The sequence below is a fragment of the Mustela lutreola genome, chromosome X (genome assembly GCF_030435805.1).
Source record: "Mustela lutreola isolate mMusLut2 chromosome X, mMusLut2.pri, whole genome shotgun sequence".
NCBI classification, from domain to species: Eukaryota; Metazoa; Chordata; class Mammalia; order Carnivora; family Mustelidae; genus Mustela; species Mustela lutreola.
The window spans coordinates 119,374,249-119,401,484 of record NC_081308.1 but is presented as its reverse complement, the minus strand read 5'-3'; the positions used below and the strand labels follow the sequence as shown (position 1 = coordinate 119,401,484).

The 27,236-nt window shown below is 43.3% G+C and overlaps 1 protein-coding gene across 4 annotated transcripts in view; it reads left to right on the top strand.

The window, feature by feature from the left end:
* Positions 1-17,689, top strand: part of FGF13 (fibroblast growth factor 13) — a 470,827-nt gene extending 453,138 nt beyond the window's left edge. For all 4 annotated transcript variants that reach the window (XM_059157055.1, XM_059157058.1, XM_059157056.1 and 1 more), the window contains 2 exons: positions 14,786-14,984; positions 16,268-17,689. In XM_059157055.1, coding sequence (XP_059013038.1) covers positions 14,786-14,984; positions 16,268-16,404 — 336 coding nt within the window. In that variant the 3' untranslated portion in view covers positions 16,405-17,689. The remainder of the gene's footprint in view (positions 1-14,785; positions 14,985-16,267) is intronic.
* The last annotated feature ends 9,547 nt before the right edge of the window (positions 17,690-27,236 follow it).

Sequence of the window (27,236 nt, the reverse complement as noted above, 5' to 3'; positions counted from 1 at the left end):
CGACCCAGGAGAGCCACACTTTTTCCAAGTGACAGATGCTTAGCTGCTGATGACACCAAAACATGTAACTAGAACCTATGAAATTAACAAACGCGTCATTTTCGAAGGGAAGAAATGCTCAGTTGCCTTATCCTCGAAGGAAGCTGTTACAGTAGGTATCTATCTTGCTGGGCCAGTGTAGACCACAGGAATCAGTTTGGGTCTGTTGTCTCTGACTATGAAGACACAGGTTGGGGCTTTGCCTGACTTCTGATGGCAGCTCGGGGAGTGCTCTGTGGACAATGGGCTGGGGAAGGCAACTGCTGTTCCCAAAGGAAGGACAATGTACATGACCGACACTCAAGAAATCCTTGTTGACTTAAATGAGTATCATCCCCATAAAATAGTATCTCAAATAATCAGTCTTCGTCAGTCAGCCAGAGATGATACCGCACATCTGGCAAAACAATAGCCGTTATATAAAGATGTTGTCTGGAGAAGCTGTGACTCACCAGGCAAATCCCGCACGGGGATTCTGTACACAAACCAACTCTTTTCTGGGGCCCGAGCTTTTACCCGCTTTACCGGGAGAACAGGGTAGAGTAGCGAGGCTCCTCCGAAAACGCTTTGTTTGCTGTGAACCAGCACTTGGGACTGACTGTCTTCTCTCCTCCCCTGAACCGTTGGGACTTGAACGTCAAGCACAGAACAGGGCCGCGTCTCTGTTCTCCAGCAGTGGGTTCCAGAGTGCAGAGAATATGGACCTGTGGCGGGGAGGGAGAGGGGAGAATTGGATGTTGCACCCCCGCCCCCGCTCCGCTCCCCCAGAGAAATAACTCGGGTAGGGTTAGGCACAGGTTCTGTGCCTCTGGTCCACCCTGTCTCCCTGACAGTTGTCACCTTGCTGTCAACTGTATTTTAGTTGGACTTCCACATCTCACCAGTTGTGTCTGGAGCTAAATGGGGCAGTTTCATTCTGAGGACTGTGATCTCCCCCAAAGGGCCACAGCCTTCTCTTTCCTTGGGGAAGGCGTGTCTGTCGTTTGTACCCTCCTAGTGCTGAGGAACAGAGGAGGCACGGTCATGTGGCAGCATCCCCAGTTTATTCGGAGACGTTAAAAAAAGGAGGCGCGCCTGGGTGGCTCAGTGGGTTAAGCCTCTGCCTTCGGCTCGGGTCATGATCTCAGGGTCCTGGGATCAAGTCCCACATTGGGCTCTCTGCTTGGCAGGGAGCCTGCTTCCTCCTCTCTCTCTCTCTGCCTGCCTCTCTGCCTGCTTGTGATCTCATTCTGTCGAATAAATAAAAAATCTTTAAAAAAAAAAAAAAAAAAAGGAGACACCATCCCACTGTTGATGTGAGTCCTAGAGGCACGATGCCTTGGTGATACGGTTTCTCACACACCAGTCACGTGCATTGAGCAGCACCTTTGTATGGAGCCATTACGAGCCATAAGACTAGGTACAAACACATCGTGAATGTTTGTGGTTTTAGCCCCCTCAATTACCTTTTAAGTAATTTGGACCACTTATTTGCCCATTATTGATTTTTCATCCCCAGCCACCTGGTAAAAATTAGCACGAGAGAACTAATTGAGCCTTCTTCTGTTCAGATATAATCTCATTACCCCCTTTCTTGATGCTGGGGAAACTCTTCAGAAATAATCAGTTATAAAGTGCTTTTGCATTCCAGCCAGCGCTGAGGCTGGAGGTTTCTGACAACACCGATGTTTGGCTCTTTTTCCTCTGTGTGCTGTGAGAAAAAAAAAAAGGGGGACTGATTATTAGCAGGTGGCCCCCAAAAGAATTGTATGTGTGGTACACGGAACCATGACATGAGGCAGATTTGAGGCTCGAGAAGTTCGGCTCCTTTTTTTTTTTTTTTTTTTTTTTGGAATGAAAACAATCATAATAGTGGAGAACATAAGGAAGAAAATTGGGGGGGTGGGGATTGGTTACATATCATACCCTTGTGACCGAGCGGTTCTCTCTCACTGCAGTGACCATCCCAGACTTCACAGCACAGCCATTGGGTTGGAGGAGACACTTGCCCATTCATAAGACAGATTCCTGCTACTTTTGGTCCTGGCCTCATTTCTCCAGTCTGGCTTAAGTGGAGGAACGTTACTGCTAGAGTTGTAGGGGAACACGTGCGAGATTGTGGAAGACCTTGAACACCAGACCAGGGAGTTTGGAGTTTATCCTGTAGGCAGCAGGGAGCCATTAAAAGATTTTGAACAGGAGGAATGTAAAAAATAGGACTTGATTTGGATGCGTGTTTAGTATAAAAGTGCAATGATAAGATATATTAAGGGAGTGTTATGGTTCTGTTCACAGCATGAATATAACCGGAGAATTCATCTCTACTAGCTGTCTAGTTCAGCTTTTACAGCATGCAAATTTTCAGGGCCAGCTGTAAGAGCGTGATGGTAAAAGAACAAAGTAAGAATTGATAATGGGAATGTAATTGTAAAGAGAGGGATTTTCATGATCGAGATCACGGGAAGCACAGAATAATAATCATCTTAAAGGGTGACTGTAGAATTATTTGTTATTTTGTTTGAGTTCTTTGTAACCACTTCTATGCTATATAATTACCTTAAGTTTTAAGTGTTCCCTGCAGGGATAATTTATGCATTTTGCATTCTCATGCAAATGCTTTAACAGTCTACACTGCGGAAAATGAAAGCCAAAAATTATTCCGAGTAGGTCATGGTTGTGCAAAGCTTATGAAGTATTAATCACTTTTATAGATTCTCATAGTTTAGATTATATTCCTGCATTGTGTTTTCAACTACAGTAACAGGGAACAAACATTTGAAAATTTAAATTACGTATTTTGATAAGGAACCATAATTTGCCTCTTTTCATAATTTAATGTCATCAAAACCCTTTTTAAAAATTTAATATAAAAATGTTACAGTATCTCAGGACAGAACAAGCGAAACTGAATTTAAGCTAAGCTACCCAAAGCTTATTTTTGAATCACGGCTGGGTACGTGGTGTCAACACTCCTGAAAAGCACATTTTTAGAATCCAGGCTTCACTGCGGTGGCTTCTCATGTGATGGTAAGAGCGCATGGCATCACTGGCGACGGCACTTTGGTCCCAAGTCGGGAACCATTGTCGTGTTGACTGCCACATAGATACACAGCTGAGTGTTACATTGCTCTTAATGAAAATATAACCCGCTTTATGATGGCGGCATTCATTCAAAGTGTCTTATTTTAATGAACTTGCACCAGACTTCTCTGTAGTAATCCTCAGTTTTTCAAGAGACCTGGATCTCTTTGTCGTCATTGTTTTTTTCAGAGGTATGTGTATTACACATAGGAAAATCCCCAGGAAGAAATAGGTTTACTCTTCTGTCTGGCTCCTCTGTACAGATGCTCACTTCACAGGAGAACAGACCTGGCCCTGGGAGGCCTTTCAGATTTTACCCTGAGCTCTGAGCACAACTGGGAGTTTGGACAGGAAACAGCTTTTTTTTTTCCCCAAAGAGGAAAGATAATTCAATTTCCCACCTTCCCTATTAAACCTTGGTGGGGAATACAGGGATGGAAGACATTTCTCGAAGGTCACAGGATTATAGAATTAGGAAAAACAAATCATCACACTGACTTTCACTTTTTATTGTCTTTCTCTGTTTGTCCCCCATCCCAGCTTTATCTCTGTGTCTCTCTCTTCCCAGCACGTCTGCTTTCTCTCTCTCCCTCTTTCTCTCTGTCTCTCCAACACATACAGGCGTGTATGACGCGTGCACACGCGCGCGCGCACACACACACACACACACACACACCTTATGAGATCAGTCTCATCACCCACATCTGCACCTGAAGAGGCAAAAGCCTAGTTTCAGCAAACGTGCTCTGGGGTCATCCCTGACAACCTCCTAGAGTAGAGAGGTCACTGGAAAGAAAACAAAACAAACAAAATAAACCAAATGTGCTGAAATTCAGTCATGAACATTTTACAGTAGAATGAACTTTCCATGGCATGATCTGGGAGAATTTAAATCAACGCGTTAGTGGAAAGCTATCTGGCGAGCTGGAGAAGGCAGTGGGCTGAGACAGGATGACAGGCTTAGCCTGAGCTCAGTGCTAAGGCTCTTCCTTCCCGGGACCAGTTAGGGCTGCCGTTCCTAAGGCTTTTTGCAGCCCTGGAAGTGTCCTGAGAGCTCAGGTTGCCTGAAGATAAGGACAGCTCCCATGTTAACACCAGCGACCGGAAACACATTCCAGTTTCCTCTAGAAGGAACTGCTTCCCTGCTCTGGAGCTCTCCAGAAGAACATGGGAAAACCAGGTTCCAGTGTGTTAGCATCTCTGGTTCCATTTCCTCAACCGTAAAAAGAGTTCTTGAGAGAGAAGAAAAACGTTGACCAAAATCTATTATAATCATTACTTTTGTTACCATCATCATTATTCAACTAACTGTTCCTTATCTGTCACTTGAATGCCATAACTGGTGAAGCAGTTGTCAAAAACTTTAAAAAGTAGACACTGCTTAAAAGTAAGGTACTGTTAGATTTTTCATTATTGTTGTTATTAGTAACCTACACTATGAAAGTAGAAGCGGCAAAACAATAGTTTAGAACAAAAGAAGCGAGATAATAATGTTGTACTTTCCATGGCATAGTAATTAAAATGAGACATGCAAATGTCATTTGGCCCATTAATACCAGATTATTCTTTTAAATATCATGTGGGTTCCACTGATACACATTAGAGTAATGCAAATTTTAGAATCTTAGGATATTTTAATACCCCAATTCAAAGCTCATGTATTGTTAGCCTTGAAAAGGAACCACTTCGGAAAGGAATTCTCATGCGTTCACTTAGTGTGTCATGTGAGCCCCTCCCAGAAGTGGAAAGGTGCTTCTCCACTCATTTGTTTTCACTGACAACTGCTAGTTTTCTTTTTTCTTTTTAAAATTTTACTTATTTTAGAGAGAGAGTGTGCAAGCAGGGGGAGGGGCAGAAGGAGAGAGAAGGAATCTCAAGCTGACTCCACTGCAAGCACAGGGTCCAACACAGGGCTCCACCTGAGGACCCTGAGATCACGACCTGAGCCGAAATCAAGAGTCGGACACCCAACCGACTGAGCCAACCAAGTGCCCCCCAACCACTAGTTTTCATGCCAGTTTCAAGTTGGGGTGGCGAGGATGCCACATCTCTTCTCTATCACACAAACTGCACGTGAACGCGAGGGAAGGGCCCCCATAGCCGTGAGCACGTGCACCTGTGCTCGCCACCTTCCATGCCCCTCTCGATCCCCGCTGTGCGGCCCAGGATGCCGGGCGCCTCTCATGGGTGCAGGTGCAGAGCGCAGGTAGATGGCTCAAAGCTGGGAATCTGGGAAGCAGGTGAGGCAGGATTGAAAGGAGCTCTTCAGGGATCCCAGAGACAGGGCCCATGAAAAGAAGGAAGGCCTAGACCTTCCGCAGATACTCCACCTGCCATTTAAAAGAGACCTGACCTCGCAGCTCTCGTCCGTCTGTGCAACAATGACTTGTTTGAAAGGGTACACTTGCGACCTGTGGTTTTATTGCTTGTGACATGGGAGACTCCTCTCTCAGGCCAGAGGTGTGGAGTTACCACAGAGAGCCACAGTCAAGATGAATTAGACACACACAGATCATTACACACACACAGGGACCTCTTGTGGTCCTCAGCCCACAGTAGGTTCTTGGAGAGTAGGGGTCCAAAATGAATTCTTCCATCTGTGTCTTGGCTGAATGAGCCAACTTTACCCCCTTCAGACTTTGGGTAAATCTTGTTAGCTCCTTTCAAGGGACAAACGAGAGAAAGGTACTGTCTTCATAGAAAGTTGACTCTCCTTGTAACTTCCTGTCCCCGGAAGTAATTCGCAGGCGCGGTGTGATGTGGCGGGCCACTACCCCTCCGTGACACCTTTCTCATCCTCGGTTCATAGATTAGGCCTCTGCACCTTGCCCTGCAGTTCGAGGTTTTCTGGTGTGTGGTGGCAGGCACGCGTTAGTGACTTGCATTTGAGCAGTGAGTGTTGTCCAGCATCACTTTCTGACCTGTGCAAGAGAAAAAATAAGAAGCCTTCTCTGAAAGTCTTTGAAGAAGCAGACTCCTGGGTGTTCCACGGGACCCTCTTCTACACAGACAGACCCGATCACATTGAACACAACCACTCTCCAACACAAATCAAAATGACGAGCCTCCAAATTGCTAAAAGTGCTACAATGTCTTATGCACCTATCTTGGTGTGATTTCATCTTCAATAGGCCCCTTCCCTTACCACGGTTTTTTATTTGATCTACGAGGGAAGAGCCTTTCTCCTTTGCATGACAAGTCACCGGATCTCTGGGAAAAGTTTCCAGTGTCCCCAGCCTTTGAATTTTTAGACAGGAGCTTGCAACAGCCCTTAAAAAGATACAACCTACTAAGCTTCCGCTCCTGCTGACTACAGATACCTCCCAGATCTTCCTCTTGGAGATGGATTTAGATCCGGCTCTGAAGTTATTACTCGGAAGAGCACGGCCGCAAATGAGAAAGTGCCATAGTAACAGAGAATATTTGCCCAGTGGGCACAAATTAATTCTAGAAAGCAACCAGAAGACCTGGAAGTTTATTTTTAGAAAGCATATCTGATATCTGATTCCCCTCTCAAAACACATAGGTCAGCCATTCTATAGGAAAAACCCACATCCAGAGTTAATGCACATCATAGACAAGAAAAGACTGTTAGGGAGTTATTCAGCTAAGAGAAGTGTTCTTCTCTTGGGGAAAAAAAAGGTTACTTTACCACAGACTTTTGTGAAACAGGAAGATTAAATCTAGTAAGATTTGAAAATTAATATGCTGGTCACACAGTCTCTCTACAGTTTGTCTTACAGAAAATGGAGGGTGTCTTCTGCTCCCTAATCACATGGCCTAAACGATCTGTATTTTTCTGCAAGGGGGTGGGTCACTCTAACACTGTCTTGAACCAGTTACGCAGCTTTGGAGACATGTGGCCCATCCATCATCTTACTTACAAATCGTAGCAAGTGACTTACATTGCAAAACCCATTTGCTGACCCTGTTTGGAACTGAATGAGGCCTTTGGATCACGTAATTTTTTAGTATCATGACACAAACAACAGCCCCTCTTGGGCTCTGTAAGGGATGCATTGTGTTTGTTTTGTCTCCTGCTTTTTTCTAGCTTATTTCAGTGTTTGTAAAAATAAAACAAATCACAAGTGCCCGGGTAGCTCAGTCGGTGAAGCATCTGCCTTTGGCTCAGGTCATGATCCTGGGGTCCTGGGAGCAAGTCCCACGAGGGGCTCCCTGCTCCGTGGGGAGTCTGCTTCTCTCTCTAGCCCTCCTCCCACTCATTTTCTCAATCTGTCTTTCTCAAATAAATAAATACAATCTTCAAAAAATAAATAAAACGAATCACTTTGTAAAATTTGGCAGTCTGGGTAGTGGTCCCTGGTGTGAGACTGCTTTACAGAAATGTATGAAAATCCAGAAGAGACCAATTGTATTGGACTAAATGAACTCCAGGCCTAAAATATGGTGAGATCTGTGTCCTGATTCTGTTTTAAACAGGCCATTGATTGACAAATATAAATATATATATATATATATATATATATATATTTGTCATTTTGTTTTGCAAAGAATTGAGAAAAAACAATATTGTGCTGGCATATTTTGTGGGGTCTACCTAAGATAAATCAAAGTGTCTATGAACTATCTTGGAATATGAAAGTGCTACCAAGAAATTCCACTGTAGTCCTATAAGGAAATATCATCCCATATCCATTTTCTTAATTATAATTTGCATTTCTTTACAAAGGGTTGCTAAGTGGCATGCGTACTTGGAAGTCATTTGGTTGCATGGTATTTCACGAGGCCCATTTGGAAGCACTTCGTTTCTTCAGCGCCGTGGCTGGAAGCACCGCAGCCTTTGCAGCCTGCCGCAGACAGAGATGAAAAATGAAAGGAGGCTAAACAGTTTTCTGGGAAGCAGGCTCGGAAGAAAGCACTAAACACAAAGTATAATTCATGGGTAGTCCTAATTTGGGGGCAGAATTTATTTTCTCCCATGTTAATAAAACACATATAAGCAGAGCCTTTATAAATGGATTCCGGAGTGGAAAAAAAAAAAAAAAAAAAAAACCTTGGAAAGAAACGAGAATGTATTTATTTAGCCCTGGTTTTCTGGCCATGTATTTTGAGAAATCATCCCACATTTCATGTTTAGAGAGCTGTTTTCACACACCTCATCTCGCTGGGTCCTCGTACAGCAATCCAGGCAGGTCAGCAGCACTGGTAGTCGCTCCCCCCCTCAACCCATTTGAACAAAACTCAAGCTGATAGAACTTACTTGAAATGTTTGGCTCTTTGCAGACCCAGAGGGCAAGAGTAGAAGTTCAAGACCCCTATCTTGGTTATTAGCAGGAAATCTCTTACTCCTGCTGCTTAAGCACTGTTATATCTTCATTATTGCCTCTTGTCTTCCCTTTCTCTCCCTCCCCGCCCCCCTTCCTCACCTCCCTCTCCAGTTTTTCAAGTTGAAAGTGTCTGTCAGTGGCCCCCTTCCTCCCTGGCCTCACAGGCAGGCTCTGACTTGTCAGCATCTACTCTAAACCAGTCCTCTACGCTGAGTGCACCACACTTCGCCCTTTTCGGGATCCATACTCAGGAGCTTCCAATCTCCCTTCCTATGTTCTTCCAATCTGTCATTTATTTATCTCATTCTATGTGTATTGATCATGGACCGTAAGCCAGGCCTTATGCTAGGAGCTGCCCTCAAGGATCTCACAGTCCAGAGGTTGTTTGAATGAACAAACCACTGTCTGTTTATCATGAATTAATAATTTTGCTTAGCTATAGTGTACCAGGTGAGTATCGATTCGCTCTCCCCCAAACTCTCCCTTCCCGTTCTTTGATCTTAATAATAATGAAGTTCATTCACGTCACATGTACCGTGGGAGAGAACATCAAAGTCCTGAATATAATAATTAATCCTGGATTTTGAAATCACTGGTCGAGGGGAGACCTATAGAGAGAATATAGGTAGTTACAGCATCACCCCCATGGGTCCGACTTTTATTTTAAGAATCTATTTTTTTTAATCTTTTAACGGAGTCAAAAATCTAATTTTAATTTGCATATTATTTTCATTAGTCCGGGGGATAATTGACGGGCATGGGTCAGATGTGCCAAAGTAACTGCTAACTTTAAATCTAGGAAATTAATTGTCGTCCGAACATGGCCCAGAATTCAAAGAGTGACCCTGGCTCTTGGCGGTAATTGTTAAATTAATTGGATTGTCAGGCTACTGAAAATGTGGCCGGAAGACAGGACCAAGCAAGAGGATTAAAGGAGAGATGAGTAGTTACAATATGTTTATAAAACCCGCTGAAAGGAAGAAGTCGTTTTACTACATTCATTTTTTTAAGTGTCTTTAAGAGCCCACTCATGTATCTATAAACTGTGTTGGTTTCCGTGTTCTCTGGCGCCTGATTTACAAAGCGTTATGTGTGAATAAGACAGAATGTATTGGGAAATTCTCCTCTAGAGCAGGACGTGTGCACTTAGCCCGTCCATATGTGAAGGGCTACCCCGGATGTGCGATGCTGCTGTCACCAGCTGTGTTCAAGTCCAAGGGCTTCGTGTTGCCATCTGAGGTATGGATGACCTCAGCAGACTATTACTCTCATTAGATCCGAGGGAAGTCATGCAGCCAGCTTAAAAAATATTCCTCTCCAGAGAAGTGCATTAAAAGGAAGCACTAACAGGATACATGACGATCTTCAGAGCCTCAGCACCCACTGAGGGTCACGTCCCCTGCCTGGCCCCCCTCGGCCAGACCCCGTCGCAGCCCGCGCTACTGCTGAGCCTGCAGCACCCTCTCCGTCCTCAGCTCTCAGTGTCAGGCGCAGCCCAGGGTGCAGTTGCTCCTTCTGACCCTAAGAGAAAAGGGCAATTTACACAAGTCCAAAGCCATTTGTTCCTGGGGCAAAGCTGCCTTGTGGCCCGCTGTTGGATCTGGGCATTATTTGCATATAGCCCACGTCACCACGGGATGGCGTGAATCCCTTTGCCATTGCCTCTCGGAGTCTGCCTAGAGGTCATAAACCCCGGTTAGCAGTGGCGAACCGTGACCATTTGTAGCTGTAAGTAATCTCCGATACATTCTCTGAATGTGATGGGAAGGGTTTCAGATGTTTTCTTCTCATCAAGGATATTTCAACCTTCAAAAAACAATTTTGCCCTTAATAAAGTGAGTACACTGGTAAAAAGAAGTGTTAGATTTTGCTCCTGGATCTGTTTCAGCATAGATCCTTCTTCCTTACCCAAGATACAATCATGGTAACTAACCAGTATGGATTCCTTAGATAAAAGGGTTCAATATCCACTGAGAAAAGAACTAACCTTGAACTTCAAGGAGAACAGAGATGATGATACAGAGGAGATTTAAAGACAGATTGATTATTTCATGAACTAAAAAGATGTTATTCCTCTGGGAAAAAAAAATACCGATATGTGCAAGAAACAACTTTTAGGAGAAATCAATGCATAAAAAGTTATAAGATATAAAGCCCCCTTGCTTTGGTTCTCATGCAGGGAACTTCTTAGAAGCCACACAGGGAACGCTTGGCATCTTTTGAAAGCTCTCGGTCATTTCTCATGATAGCAGATTTTTATCTACTGCATGTGAGATCCAAAAGGGTGATGCTGCCTCTGTTTCACGTCTGCCGCGTGTCAAGGCCACGATGGTACCTTTCCCAGGAGCGCTCCCGCTCATCCTCGCATCCGTCAGAGCAGGCTGATTCCTCACCACACATCTGCTGGGCATCCTCTGGATAGGGCTTCCCCAGGAGGGTCAACCCAGTCAGTACCTGTTATTTTGTGTGACTCACTGCTGAGGCACAGAGACGCACCCGTACCCCTCTTCCCTTCGCTAGTCTTTCCTGTGTTGGGTGGGATGTTCACATTCTTCCACACTGGATAAAAATGAAGCCTCTTCTGCCTACTCATTCCAACACAGGATAAAATGACAGTGTCACACACAGAGAACAGAACACTCCTCTGGTTGCTTCAACATTCTTTTTTTGGCTTCGTTTTCCTCTCTACTGAGTTTCTGAGTCCAAATTTAGTGGTGATGACTAAGAAATTGCCAGGATGTGACAGAGCATTCAGTTCATTGAGTCCCTTCCTTGCCATTTTTCAATAGTTGTAACAATCGCCAAGTTTTTCCTCCTAATGTTGTAGGTGCCAGTATCTGCGTAGTGTCTGTTATTCTTAACAGATACACGATCGCTCATACAGGCTCTGTCCGTGCACTGACAGCCTCCTTCTGCAGACAGCCGACTCCATATGGTATTAAGGAAGTTCCCTGCAGACTTTTTACTGGTTGGTACTTCTGAATCCCGGAGTTTCTCAGGCTTAAATCTGGATCTCTGAAATCCAAACCCTGTAAACAAGAGCAGAGTGGTCCGCCGTACGCTAGGCAGCATGACCGGTCTTTTGAGAGAGGAGAAGGGGGGGTTCAGAAAACAAGACAAGTTCCCTGCCATCTGGAACTGCTCCTGCAAGGCCTGAGCCCCGGGGCGAGCTAGAGGTGTCTGTTAGGGCTTAGGGGAGCATAAATCCGCATAGAATTGGTTCCCTCTGAGGGAGAGCCTCTATCCGAGCTTGGCCCTGAGGGACACGAGGAAAGCCAGCAGGCAGGCAGAAGACTGACACTCTAATAAGCAAAGGAAATTAGTGGCCTCTGGAAAGGCACAAAGGTGCACATGACCCTGTGGCGGAGGGTGAGGCTGACATCTGGGTAGTGACTGAATCATAGAGAATTTTAGGTGCCGCATCAAGGAGTTTTTTTAACCGTAAAACCAGGCAAAACCATCAAAATTTCCTAAAGGGGATGTCGCTTTAGCAGGGAAAGGTGCTAGCCGAGAGGGAGAGGCCGGAGAGGAGGTGCGTTACAGCCGGCCAGCGGAGAGCGCCGAGGGCGCCAGCTGGAACAGTAGCAGTGGAAAGGGAAGGTCAAGATCACGGGCCGGAGGGATTTGTGGATGGTGAATTTCAGGGTCCCCGGAAGTTTGAAGCAGGAGCAGCTACCAGGGTAGGATGGTGGGCGATAATGACTGAGACAGGGGAGACATGGAAGTGGGGGTTCAAGTGACTGTGGCTCCTTCAAATAGTATCCTTCCCCTCTTTCTGTGTTGAATTCCTGCCCTTCAGAGCTCACCTAAAATAACACCCTCTCTGTGAAGCCTGTCCCTCCTCAGTGCCCCAGTCAGAGTGAAACTGGGCTTCCTCCGTTCTCATGAAATGCCTCCTTTGTGTCCCCCATTCTGTGCTTGGTGGCAGCACACCTCGTGTCCAAATCATCTGGGTATATGGCCAACTGCTGCGAATACCTGGGAAGGTTTTGGAAACTTTTAGCACGCAGTGCAGAGGATTGGTGGAAACCGTGTGTTATAAATGAATCCATGAAGGCTGTCATCACACAAGACATTAACTGCAGCCCTTTTGGGGGACCTGCCTCGGCAGTCATCCCACCCCACCATCTGGGAGTCCGCCATACAGTATTGACACACCTACGCAGAATCACTCACCTCCATCACACATGCTGCTCACTGTATTTATTATTTATTCATTTTTAAAGATTTCATTTATTTGACAGAGAGACACACAGTGAGAAGGAATATAAGCAGGGGGAGCAGGAGAGGGAAGAAGAAGGCTCTCCACTGAGCAGAGAGCCTGATGTGGGGCTCAATCCCAGGACCCCAGAATCATGACCCAAGCTGAAAGCAGAGGCTTAACGACGGAGCCACCCCGGCACCCCCACCATATTTATTTTTGAATGTTTTATGACTCTTTATAAAAGTAAAACTCACCCTCTAAGGATGAGATTTTTTTTTGCCCCCAAATGGTGATTTCTGTGTGTGTGGTTTTTTTTTACAATTTTATTTATTTATTTGAGAAAGTACAAGCAGGGGGAGTGGGAGAAGCAGACTCCCCACTGAGCGTGGGGCCCCTTGTGGGGCTTGATATTGACCCTGAGACCTGTGCTGAAGGCAGACACTTTAACTGACTGAACCACCCAGGCACCCCCCACAAATGGTGATTTTACTCCCAAAGAATTTCAGCAACGTTCTACCAACTATCCTCATCGCTAGAAGAAATGTGGAGACTTCTAGTCACATTTCTGTATAGGCATACACTGGATTTCCCTGTTGAGAATCCCACAAAAGGGAGTCTTCGCAGCCCGTAAATGGAACTTCCTACATGGGATCATTGCCTTGGAAATACATTTTTTCTTGCGCAGGCTGAACTTGTGTGACTCTTTGAAAGACTTATGGAGTATGCCCCTAGGCTGAAATAACCCCCAGAGATGACTCCAGTCAGTGCCGCAGAGGCCAGATGGGGAGACTTGGTGAGCTTACGGAGTGAAACAGGTTTTGTGGATTCCCAAAAGAAAAGAAACTGTGGCTTAACTTTCAGAGAAAGGCTGCCCCATGTGAGGAACCAGTCCGTCTTTGCTGAAGTGACTTGAGATTGTGAGAGAACTTCAGATTCTCTTGTTTAGATAGTGTGCATCGCTTAGACTGACATCTGATGTGAAAACAGAGGACAGTAGGACCACAAAGGCATGGTTCAGAAAGGGCTGGTGTCCAGAAAACAGATGGTATTTTACAAGGTGTTTTTCTTTCTAGGGTTTTATGAGCAGTTCTTCCTGATGAGCATCTCAGCAATTTAGCAAATATCTAAAATGGTTTCCTTGGTGCCACTGTCACTTGGCGTTCCGCTAGCATTCTTCTTCTTGTCTCCCACTACGGATGGACCCTCCCCTATTCCATGGGCTCCTTAGAGATGAGAATCTGCTGCTCATTTCCTTTGGCTTACAAATGGCCACTTTTAATGGCTGTTTATTTCATACACACAAATCCACAACACTTGAAAGAAGGCTTTGGGTTTTTTTGTTTGTTAGTTTAGTTTTGGTTTTTTTTTTTTTTTTTTCTGTAATAGTCTCTTGGATCAGGACCCCTTCATTTGTATGGGCAGATCCAGAGAAAATATGGCCAAGCACATGGCAGAAATCCCAGTCCAGGATTCAGAGTCCCCTGGGCTGCTCTCTCCTGTCTGCTTGTGGAATTACTGTAAATTCCTTGCTTCTCTATCGATTTGCTTGTAAACATTACTGTAAGACAAGGATGAGGTGAGGGGAGAATTTTTTTTTCTTTTTTAAGTCAAGGTCCAGTGATTAAAAAACAAATCGATTTGGTTTACCTAAAAGCAAAAGGTCGCCTTTCTTTGTAGCATCCCTCTAGAAATGCAGGCAGCCACTAATGTCCCAGGGTAACACAGATTTCAGCCTCCGGCAGTTGACAGTTATAGCACATGGTAACTGGAGAACCTATGAACATTAAGTAGAAGGACCAAATGTTTATTTTCTCATGTTTAATTCCGAAGGGAACAAAGTTTCGTGTGACAGCTTTATACTGATCTTTCCGATCCTTAGCTCTTGCATTTGTCCAATATATTGCAGTTAGGAAGCTCGTTGTAATTTTTCCGTTCTCTTATTACAAAGAGAGCTAATCATTGATCAGGGGTACTTGCACTTAGGGCTTTTTCCAAAGCATCACGTGAATTATATGTAGTTATATATAGGCTTGGTTTCCAGTGGTAATAGTTTATGCCATTAAAATAGAGCGCTGCTGATCATACGGGCTTGAACAAAGTCTGTCCTGAGCTCCTAAAGGTCAATAGCTCACGGTTCTCCATGAAGTTCAGAGCTATAAATATTGAGCTTTGGTTTATTTACTTGTCTTGCCAGGAACATTTTACACCTGAGTGCAAATTCAAAGAATCGGTGTTTGAAAATTATTACGTGACATATTCCTCGATGATATACCGCCAGCAGCAGTCCGGCCGAGGGTGGTATCTGGGTCTGAACAAAGAAGGGGAGATCATGAAAGGAAACCATGTGAAGAAGAACAAGCCTGCAGCTCACTTTCTGCCCAAACCACTCAAAGGTAAACTTGATGTGCTAGGAACTGCAGATTGGGCGAGTGCCCTTACTTAACGCAATCCTTACCATCATGCTTCGCTTAAGTGGAGCGTAATTCTTCCCCATTAAAGGCAATTATATGGAAATTTAGTAACGTTTTATAACACTTAAAACATGAAGCATTGACAATAGCATCTAATCTTCCGATTTTAATTTTCCCATAGTACATGTATAGATAGTAAAACCTCGCTCTCGTGGGGGCAGCTTGAATGCTAACCCAGGACAGCCAAGAACCCCAATCTTGCCAAAACGGTCCCTGGACAGAAGCACAGATGCTCAAATGTATGCATGCTTAACACTTAACCGCAAAGCTCTTTGGGCCCCCCGGAAGGACCCAGCGATATTGTCCCAACAGTTTCCCAGTTTGGCCTGCGGTCATTCTTGGCAGCAGTAGCCAGTTGGCAAGGGTAAGAGAGAGCAGTGGGGTGCAGGAGATAAGGGTGTTACAAGTAGCTGAGACGTGGTAGAGATGGGCTTGAGGATGTGGCCAAAGCAGAGCGAGACCTCCAAGAAGTCATTGGCTTAGAGTCCAGAACCGAGGCAAGAGTAGCAACAGACGGTCCAATCGAATCCACATGGCACAGCTCAGAGGCCTGTGTTCTGTGGCCAGACTACCTGGATTGGAATCCCAACTCCCCTCTGTCCTCACTGGGTGAGTGTGGCTGGATTACTGACCTGTGTTCCTCACCTGTAAAATACGGATAGAGCACCCAAGTCATAGGATTCTTGGGGGATTAAACGAGGTAATGCACCTGAAGCACTGAGCACAGTGTCTAGCTCACTGTGGGTGCTGTGTCAGCTCGTGGTGTCACTCCCAGCGCAACATGACCACGGACCATGTATTGCATTACGACTTGTGCTAAATATTTATGCTCTTGGAGAGTAGCCTTTCGAGCATGATAAAAACTAGTGTTTCCAAATGTTTTACATTTGAATATTTGGCTTGCACAGCATGCCGTACATTATATTTAAACTTCCAAGAGCTTTACTAAAATGCATTTTTCATTAATGCCCTCATGTATAGAACCATAAGTGATGGGAATGAAGCATTAGAATTCTTTGCACGCTACTGCACCAAAGACTAGGTTTTGCTCAAGCCGAGCCCGTCGCTTCTCAGTGGAGTCCTCAGAAGCAGCATTTTCCATGTTCAGCCTAGAGCAGGGAAGCCGAGTGGCCAGAAGACAACATGAGGGCCCACGCAGGGTGTACGCTCGAAGGCCTCTGACCCCGTGTTTCTCTGCTTTCCAGTGGCCATGTACAAGGAGCCGTCACTGCACGACCTCACGGAGTTCTCCCGGTCTGGAAGCGGGACCCCAACCAAGAGTAGAAGTGTCTCCGGCGTGCTGAACGGAGGCAAGTCCATGAGCCACAACGAATCAACGTAGCCAGTGAGGGCAAAACAAGGGCTCTGTAACAGAACCTTACCTCCAGGTGCTGTTGAATTCTAGCAGTCCTTCCCCCCAAAGTTCACAGTCGTCAATGACGTTCACCAAATAGACAGGCAGAGTTCACTAGTCTCTCTGCCGTGACACCTTCTTACCATCCATACTAACGCCCCATAACTTCTATTGAGCTTGTGCAAAAGAATGCCAAGCTTTGTCAGTGAACTAAATCCTGGAGAAGGACTGCCCAATTTTCCCATGATCTCACCTGTGCTTTGGGGATGACAAGCCAAAAACATTTCACAGCACTAATGCTGATCAAAATTTGCTCTCCAACCAAGAAAATTTAAAAGACCACAATTGCTCTTCAAAAACAAAAACAAAGAAAAAAATCAAAACAAAACTAAACTAAACTAACTGCTTAAATGTTTTGTAGGGGCAAACAAAATTATGTGACCTGTGTTGTTTTCTTGGCTTAATGTTTTCTATCTACGCTTGATTCTTTACTTTGGTAATAGTGCAACTTTATGATTTCTGAAATTCAATGGTTCTATTGACTCTGAGTCACTTAATCCAAATCAACCAAATTCAGGGTTGAATCAGAATTGGCATCTCAGGCTCAAGGTAACAGTGTTCTTGTGATTCTACCTTTTTTTTTTTTTTTTTTTAAGAATTGTAGCGTATTCTGGTCAAGTTCTTGTACTGTATTCCGTGCATAGAAATTGAGGTGTATTGTCAACCCCAGTCAGTAAAGATTACTTAAAAGAAAAAAGATTATCCTCAAGTGTAGATTTCTCTTAATTCCATTTGTGTTATCATGTTCAACTATTGTTGTGGCTTCTTGTATAAAGACAGAAACTGTGGAGCTGTGACGTCGTCTTTTGTGTTGTTAAAATAAGAAATGTCTTATCTGTATATGTTCGAGTCCTCCCGTCGTTGTATTTGGCATGTGAATATCGTGTACAAGGAAATGTTAAGACTGGTTACGCCTAAACAACATATACTTATACTTGCTTCTGGAAAAGTGTTTAAGACTTAGCTAGGTTTCCATTTAGATCTTCATATCTGTTGCATGGAAGAAAGTTGGAATCTTGGCATAGAGTTGCATGACACGTAAGATTTCGTGCATTAATAATTGTTAAAATCTGTGTTCCAAAAGTGAACATAGCATGTACAGGCAGTTTTCTGTCCTGTGCACAAAAAAAGTTAAAAAAAAAGTTGTTTAATATTTGTTGTTGTATACCCAAATACGCACTAAATAAACTCTTTATATTCATTCAAAGAAAAATCCTTCAACGTGTATTTATTGTTTGTCCCGTGCCATTTACTGTCATAGGAACTGGACCTAAACACTGAATTATGTATGTAAGGTCACTGCCTTCAGTCTACAGTCTAGGGATTCGTGGTCACATGAACGCTCTTGAAAGTGTGTCTGTTGTGCTAGATCTTGGACTTGGACCTCAGACTGGAACAGAGAATTCTCATTCCCATTCAGTGACGGAATTGTACAGATGACACCCATGTTCTCGTATCCTTTCTGCCATTCACACCGTCCGTCCCCCTCTCCGGCGCTCATTTCTCTCCGCGGAGGGAAGGCACAGGCTTAAATACTTGCGGACCCTGAGCGGAATCCCTCAACCGCCCCCTTACTAAGTCCCGCGAATTTTCAGTCGGTAGAGAAAAGTGATACACTGTCTCCCTCTTGCTCAAGGGCTTCAAGGTTTGGTTATTGACTATTTGGGTCGCTGCTTTTGCTTTCTCATCCTTCAGAAATAGCTCAGGTCTGCTGGCAATAAACAACCTGAGAACCCCGGTGTCACAGGGAAGCCTGGCAGAAGTGAAAAGGGGCCCCCCATACCCTGCAAGAGCCTGTTAAGCCCAGCATTCTCTTCGAGCCATTTCAAGTCGTTTTTAACAGAAAACAGTGTCTAAATACATCAATAATTCAGGAGCCAGCAAAACAACCTCCCTCCAAGTGGTGAGACTTTCACACATCTACACACACACACACACACACACACACACACTTTGATGGTAGAAAATATTAGCCCTGCTACATGCTTGATGAAAGAACAGTTTTGGAAAACGCTGACAATCCGGGCTCTCAGGCCTTGGTATACACCAGAAACACGTAGAAGACCTGTAAGACTTAGAATGCTGACCCCCGCCTCCAGAGCCTCTGACTGAGTAGGTCTGGGGTCGGATTGCTGACGAATTCTCAGGTAGTGCTGAGGTTGCCGGTTCCAGGGAACCCACTCCCCAGGAACCACTCACATATGCGCTTCCCTTCTTTGTGATTCAGATTGCGTGTTAGCACGCTGAGTTCTAAAAAGCCCCATATTCTGGAAGCCAGCTTGACTTTGAAAAATACTGGGATAAAGAAACGTATCTGGCCATGCAGCCGCAGGATCACAGGGCACATACCGATCCCATGGCAGAGTGGGGGTCCCCATGCCTGTCACAGGCTCCTGAGTCACCTGTGCTGTTGGTCCACTGCCATGGTTTTCGGCTAAGCCTGGGAATCTGCTGAGCCTGCTGCCTGCCCCAGTCTGAGGACCACTGCTCTACAGCATAGCCCTGGATTTCAGTCGTAAGCTGGTCAAGTTCACAGAAGAATTTGTTAAAGACCCCCAGCGACTTGTTTCTAAATGTTCCAAGCATCCATCCTCCAAGCGATCACATGGGGGGAAGCGAGTATGTAATGGGATAACCTCTCCACCCAAACCAGCTGGTTAGAACCGGTCTGCAGCTAAGGGGTGGCAAAAAGCAGAGCTGAAAGGCAATTTGAATCAATGTCACTCAAATGTGCTTTAGAATCCTCCTCAAACCGAAGCGTGCCATCCCCAGCTCAAACTGAAATGTGCCCTCGCCAGCACATCCATATTTCTTCTTTCTCATTAATTGTAATTTTGTTTTTTATTATGTTAAGTTAGCCATGAATCATTGGACACTAGCGCACGTCCATTATTTCTACCGACAAAATATGGCAGTCCAGGTCTTTCCTCTCGTGTTCCTCAAAATTCTTCCAACCCTGCCCAGAGCCACGCCCACATTTTAGGTAATGATTAAAGCGGCAGCTGCTTGCCAGTCCCCAGACCTGTACGGGGATCTGGCAGTGGTATCATGGATGACCTTTTCCAATCACAAAAACCAGTGGGAGGGCCCTGGGCTGGCTCAGTCAGTAGAGCATGCAACTTCTGATCACAGGGTGGTGAGTTCAAGCCCCACATTGGGGGTGGAGCCTACTTAAAAAAAAAACAAACAAACAGTGGGGAACTGTAACTAGCACCCTAAATTATGAACCATATTTACAATGATGACTTTTGATCGCTCTGTATGTAAACATGGGATCCCATAGTTTGGCTTGATGCAATTAGTTACCCTGGAATGAAAGCACCGGGTTGCCATGAGGGCTCATTCTGTTGTCTTGGATTGTGCCAAGGATGCTATTGAGCTGTAGTACGCACAACAGGATGTCTCTAACGCAGGGCTGCTTTGTCACGCTAAATGAGAAAGAAAAGAGCAAAATCCAAACTTAGAGAAACAGCATTTGTGTATTACTCTTTCATAGACTGTCCTGGACCTTTTTTTTTTTTTTTATGGTTTTATTAATTGAAGTAATCTCTACACCCAACATGGGGCTTAAACTCACGACCCCGCGATCAAAAATCTGCTGCTCTTCTGACTGAGCCAGTCAGGCAGCCCTATCTTGGACCTTTTTAATCTCCTAAATATTATGTTGCTTTTTAAATGTTAGTTTGGGGCGCCTGGGTGGCTCAGTGGGTAAAGCCTCTGCCTTCAGCTCGGGTCGTGGTCTCGGGGTCCTGGGATTGAGCCCCGCATCTGGCTCTCTGCTTGGCGGGGAGCCTGCTTCCCCATCTCTCTCTGCCTGCCTCTCTGCCTACTTGTGATCTCTGTCTGTCAAATAAATAACTAAATAATTCTTAATTTTAAAAAATAAATGTTAGTTTGAATTTGTTGCACAGAGAACAATAATCTTTTCCAAATTAACCAGGCTTTTGTTAATATCACATGAGTACAAGGGTCTGATATTTTCTTCATCACATTTACTCTAATAAAAAATAGAGAAAAGTACATGGCATCATTTTGGAGATGTTCCAACTTCTATGTGGGCATTCTTAAAGAGGTTTGTAACAGCTGCAACTCTGTCATTATGCAGGAAGTCTTTCTAGAACACTCAACATGGATGGTTTTCAGTATTGGAATTCTAAACTAACCAGATATCAACCCAATTCCTCCTTTTATATTCATTTGTGTTTCAAATACTCTGCTTCTCTTTCTCTCTCTCTCTCTCTCTCTCTCTCTCTCTCACACACACACACACACACACACACACACACACACATAGTCACAGTCAAAGGTCTCAGAGATGCTCTGTCCTTTGGGAGGATGAACATGGATCTATTCAGGAGGGAGCCTGAGACAGCCAAGTTAAAAAGCCAGGGCTCCCTGGCTTCAGAAGCTGTCCTGACAGGGTTGTCCCTTGACAAGCTCACACGTGTTTGCATTTTGTACCTGGAATAATCATGCGTGCTCTTGCAACAATTCGTTTGCCATTCTGTAAAGTTAACAATTAGAGTAAGTGAAATATATAAGGGTGACGAATGAGTAAAAGCTTAGCTCCTTTAAGTCAATTGCTCAGCCTGATGGCTCAGCGGATCTTTATTACCTTCTAAGCTGTCAATACTGCACAGCAAGTAACTGAGGCCTGGATAAAGCATTTACGCAAGGACAAATGGATTGAGACTGAGTCAGTCTTGCAGGAAAAGAGATATTCTGGGGTTTAGCAACAGGGGGATTTTATTTCCTTATTGGAATTAATAAAGTGGAACTCCAGTTGGAAGTAACTGTTCATTTCTACATTCCCTATATATGTAAACCTCTCTGTCACTAATACCCTTGTACAAACTGATTGATTACTCCCCGAGTGTTTTTTTTTTCTTCTTTAAAAAATTGCAAAACCAGAAAGAATTCATTCTCAAAGGCTGGCTAAACTAGTTTGCCCTTAATGAAAAACAGCTGAACAAAACAGTTGGAACAATGTTTGAGTTTCATGGTCTTTAGGGACATTTCAAATTACGTCATCATTACATTAACCAACACACTGAATGCCAAATACAAAACATGGCCTTATAGTGTGTATGTGTGTGCATGTGCACGTGTGTATGTCTGCATGTGTGTGTGTTGTGGGGCAGGACACTAACTAGTCTTGCTACCTCCTTTCAGGGAGTTTTCAGTAAAGAGATCTTCAAAATTCCTTAGAGTCACATGCATTAAGTATAATATCATGTGATAAAACTGCTAGAAACCAAATACACGGGTTCTACTTCCTATAAACTCTCAGTCTAGCATACTGGATAAATACTAAATGTCATCAGCTTTTGCTAAATGCTATAAAAATACGATCCAGTTCCCAGGAGAACACAATGGAGAGGGAAAAGCTGATTAGGGAAACTAAAAGTTTCGAAGAGGAGTTAATTTTCTAGTTGAGTCCTAAAAGTAGAGTGGGAATTCAACAGCTAGAAAGGTAGTGGAGACAACCCTAAGCCGAAGACCATTCTAGGGAAAGGCACAGAGTCATGAAATAGCACCAGGTGTCCAGAAAACATTAATTAGCACGTAGGGTAACTGGACAATGGGAAGTACAGCCCCCGGTATGAAGGGATGCTTGGGAAAAGAATGGACTCCCCACAATGTTTCATTCTGTCGCTGTCTCATCGCCTGAAGGAGACTATGAGCCATCTAGGTCTGGATTCTTGGAGTGTCTCTGAAACATTTGCTCCCTGATATGCAGAAGCCCAATGAGTAAATTAGTCTCTTTGGTAGACAGAAACCCAAAGAAATAGTCTATGATTCACAGCCTGGCTTATTAGACTGGAGAGGACTAATAGCAGTGTGTTCTCTGTCTTCTCTGAAAAGAATTTGCCAAGCAATACAGGTCATTTGGCCACTAGAATCATATGGAAAAAGAGGGGGAAAAAAGGCAGCAAGATGATAAAAGGCCAACTTCCCTCAAATTCTTTCTATCCCACATGTACAGTTTAATGATTTTTCTTCCTTCGAATAAAATTTCTTTGGAACGTTCAGATTCCAAAATGGTTTAAAATAGCCTCTCTCTCTCTCTCTCACGATCTCTCTCTCTCCCTCCCTCTGTCTCTGTCACACACACACATGCTTATATGCAAATACGCACGCGCAGTATTTGTATACCTCTTGTCAGGGGGGCTACAATTTTCAAATAATGCCATGTAAAATCCTTTTAAGTGAATCAATTAATTTGTTTTGACAAACGCATACACAATGGAACCCAACCCCCTGCCAAGATATGAAATATCCCATCACCACAGAAAATGTCCTGATACCCTTTCCGCGTCAATGCTCACCCGCAGGAATCCAGCGGTCTAACTTTTTTCACCTTAGATTACGTGTTTCTGTTTTAACAACATACTCCAAGTATTATCATACCATGTGTGCTCTTTGTGTGAGTCTTCTTTGGCTCAGGAAAATGTTTTCGAAATCCATCCGTGTTGTCATGAATTCTGTCCCTTTGTCGTGCTGAGCAGTGTTCCCCAACAGGAATTATCACATGGCTCGTTTATTCATTTTCTAGTTGACAACACCTGAGCTGTTTCCAGATTTGAGCTGTTTAGAATAGAGTGGCTATAAACAATCTCACACAAGGGTTTTGTAGACATATATTCACATTTATCCGAGGTAAATACTGAGGAGTAGATTTTCTGTGTCCTAGGGTAGGTGTTTGGTTCATTTAAAACTAATGTTGGAGCACCTGGATGGCTCAGTCGGTTAAGTGTCTGACTCTCGATTTCAGCTCAGGTCATGATCTCAAGGTCCTGGGATTGAGCTCCGCATGGGGCTCTCTGCTCAGCGGGGAGCCTACCTCCGCCTCCCCCTCTGCCTGCCTCTCTGACTACTTGTGATTTCTCTCTCTCTGTGTCAAATAAGTAAAATCTTTAAAAAAAGATTCTTTCTTCCTCTCCCTTTGACCCTCCCCACCTCCTATACACGCACATGCTCTCTCTCTTTCTCTAAAAAAAAAAATAATAATAATAAGCTAGTGTTAGAACTATTCCCAAAGTAGTAAAACTATTTTTACACTCCCACTAGCACGTATGAAAGTTCCAGTTGTTCCAAATCCTTGTCAACATTTGGTGTATCCAGTCCTTTTAATTTTAGTTACTCTGGTATATGTGTCATGGTGTCACACTTGGCTTTAATCTCCATTTCCCTAATAATTAGTAATGGCGAGGACATTTTCATGTGCTTATTGGCCAGTCATGTATCTGTCTTGTGAAGTGTCTGCTCCCCTGATTTGTGCATTTATATGTCATTTTCTATTATTGATTCTAAGGATTTCTTTATATAGTCTAGATACCAATTCTTTGTCAGATATATGATTTGTGAATATTTTCTCCCAGTTTATTGGCTTGTATCAATTTTCTTAATGGTGACTCTTAGTGAGCAGAAATTTTCATTTTAATAAAGTCTAATTTATAAATTCTTTTGTTTTATGGCTATTGATTTTTCTGTCTTGTCCTTAGCTTTTATGTTTACATCTATGATCCAGCTCAAATTAATCTTTGTGTATGATGTAAGGTACTAGTTGAGGTTATGTTTTTTTTGTACATGGATATCCAGTATTACCAGCCCCACTGGTGGAAAATAATTCTCTCTTCACATTAGGTTGCTTTGGTGTCTTTGTCAGAAATCAAATAACCAGGTATGTGTGGATCTATTTCTAGACTCTTCTATTGTGTCCTAATGGTGTATTTATTGATTCTTATGCCAGTATTATTCCATCTAAATTATCATAACTTTGAAGTAGATCTTGAAGTTGGGTAATAATTACCTCAGCTTTGTTTGTTCTTCTTTCCCAAGTAGCTTTGGAAAATTCTAGGTCCTTTGCGGGTAACTGAAGGTGTCCCTCACTCTTTAGTCTTCTTCCCTTCTACTTTCCCGTGCCCTCAAAGTTGCTCACATCATCGCATGTATACACTAGTCATTGCTGATTAATGAATCTCCAGATTTTAATCTCCAGATAAGTCCAATTCAGGCCCAAACCCTAGTATACATTCCCTAAAACTTAGGCATTTCTCCATATCAATAAAGGATTGAACTTGTTAGGCTTTCTTCCAAGCTGGTCCAAATCAGGAATAAGATCATCCTTACCATCTTCAAGTTCAGACAAACAAGATCTTCCAGTTGCCTCTTTGTCTCCCATACTCAGCCAATCATTGAGGGTTGCCACGTATTTATTTGCTCTCTCTTTTCCACATTTTTTTTTTGACCATTCTTACTGCTACCTTCTATGGAATATTCTACCCAGATTAATGTTATCATCTCCCACTATCTTCCCTTCATATCCTGGCTAGAAAATCTTTCTAACAATCCTCTAAGCTGTCTTATTCCTTTATTTAATAATATATGATGAATAATATATGATCAGCCTCTGGATTTGGTCTTGGAGTCCTGTCTATGTATCATCTTTCTCCAACTTTCCCACTTCATCTCTTAGGCATCTTTATAAATAAATGTGTGATGTGGTAGTTATTTGAGCCTTTCCAGATACTACATTTTGACCACATAAAATTCAGCCTTTCCAGATACTACAAGGCATAACTATAAAAAGAGTTTCCTCAGATCATAAGTAAAACCCATTCCTATTATTTAATAGCTACACTACATTAAAATTTCTCACCGTTCAATAACCATCTCTGCTCACATTTAGATGATTTAACTGGTAGGTTCTATCTTTTCAAAAGTATTCTTGGGTCTGTTGATTGGTCAAGCTCCCAGAGCCACTTTGGTTCCCTTTGTTATTCTGTGACTCTTCAGCATTGAGCAAGGAGTTTGTTAGAACTTTGGGTCCTCCATGACCTGAACAATGATGCTGATCAAGAATTTTCTCTTGGCTTTATTCCTTGACACTTCTGTGGGCAGCAGATTTTAGGTGTTCTTTTGTTTTGTTACTGTGACTTCAAAAAGAAAGTTATTATCGAAATAGACATCAGTAAACAGACAAGTTTCCTTTTTGTGTTTTATACATGACAAGTTTCTGACTGCATCCCTTCAGTCCAGGCTCATTGTTTCATGAAGAAATTCTTATCCTTGTAGAAAGAAGCTTAATGTGATTTTAATTTTGTTAGAATTTGTAATATATGCACCCCTCTCACTCATTCGTTTGATGGCCTAGAATAAGACCCTTGTCCTCTCTCAGTTGTTTCGTTTGTAAAATAAGAGATTTTGAATCAATGGTGTTTAAGGGCGCACCGGTTATCCTAATGCAGAATTATATCGAGGGCTTCTGTGGTTGGAATGTGTGTGTCCGCCCCCTCTGCACCGATCATAGTTGGAATCGTAACTGCCAATGTGATGGTGTTAGAAGGTGGGGCTTTGGGGACAGGCTTAGGTCATGAGGAATTAGCTTTCATGAATCAGATCAGTGTTTATAAAAGAGACCCTACAGAGACCCATCATTTCTTCCTCTATATGAGGACAAAACTGGGAAGTCTGCACCCCAGAGGAGGGCCCTCACTGGATAGTGCTGGTATCCTGATCTCAGGCTTTTGGCCTCCAGAGCTGTGAGAAATAAATGTGTTGCTTATGAGCTATTTGACCTATAGTATTTTGTTACAACAGCCCAAATGGATTAAGACAAAGGCTTTTTAGTATCTGTTAGGAGAAAGGTGTTTGAATGAAGTCCTTTCCTCAAAACACCACACTAGGGCAATTCCCAGTCTATTTATACATTAAGTTGTCCCGAAGTCTAGAACTCTTGCACTACTGGACCATATTTGGACCTCACATTTTGAAAGTGAAACTTAAAATGCTAAAAGGGATGAAATATGTTATTCATATCATCAAGATTGGGGACCAAAGAATAATCATCTTCCAAGACTGATGAGTTCATCTGCCACACTCAGTCACTCGTTTATCATTTATTGGGTTCTTGCTAAGGTCCAGGTCTCATGTAGACACTCAGAATATAGGGATGAAATTAATATGGTCTTTGGCCTGGAAAATAATACAGTCTAATGAGAAAGACAGGATGTCTACAAATAAATTACCCTACTGACTAGAATGTAATATAATATTTACAGTGTGTTACAGGACCACACTCTGGTAAGTCAGCAACATCACAGCAAACAGTAGGGTTTCTGCCACCAATTATGGAAACTGAGTCAGCTCAGTCCCTTGGGCTATAGGTTTTTTTTCCGGGAAAACTCATCTGCCCCTACTTTCCTGGCATTGCTAGCACAAGAACACATAAAAGATTTTACATTTTCTCAGAACCAGAATTGTTCACGCAGAATAAAATAGAAACATAGTGGGAGAATGTCCTAGATCTAAAACTACCCTTAGTGATGTTGAAAGACTATGATTTTGAAATCACTATTAGACGTTTACAGGGTAAAATTTTAATAACAAACGCACACAAATAAGCAAACCTATACTCTTTCAATTCTATTATTGCATTATCCTTCTTCTTTACCAAAAGACAGTGGTACCAAAAGATGATGCTTCAGAACCTTTCTTTCTGCCATGATAGTCACTCCAATGGAGTATTGTGGTTCTTTTCAATTTCCTGATGACTAACCCTGACCCCTTCCCACCTCTTCTCTCTGAAGAAAGCTATCAGAATGCAGTTGCGTGCAACACTACGACTGTAAGAGTAAACACAAGTCTACCCTGATCGCTTTATATGTTTATCTAGAAATAATTATAGATTCAGAGACGATGCAAAGACTACAGAGAAGTCTTTTGTGCTCTTTACTTAGTTCCCTCAATGGTAACAA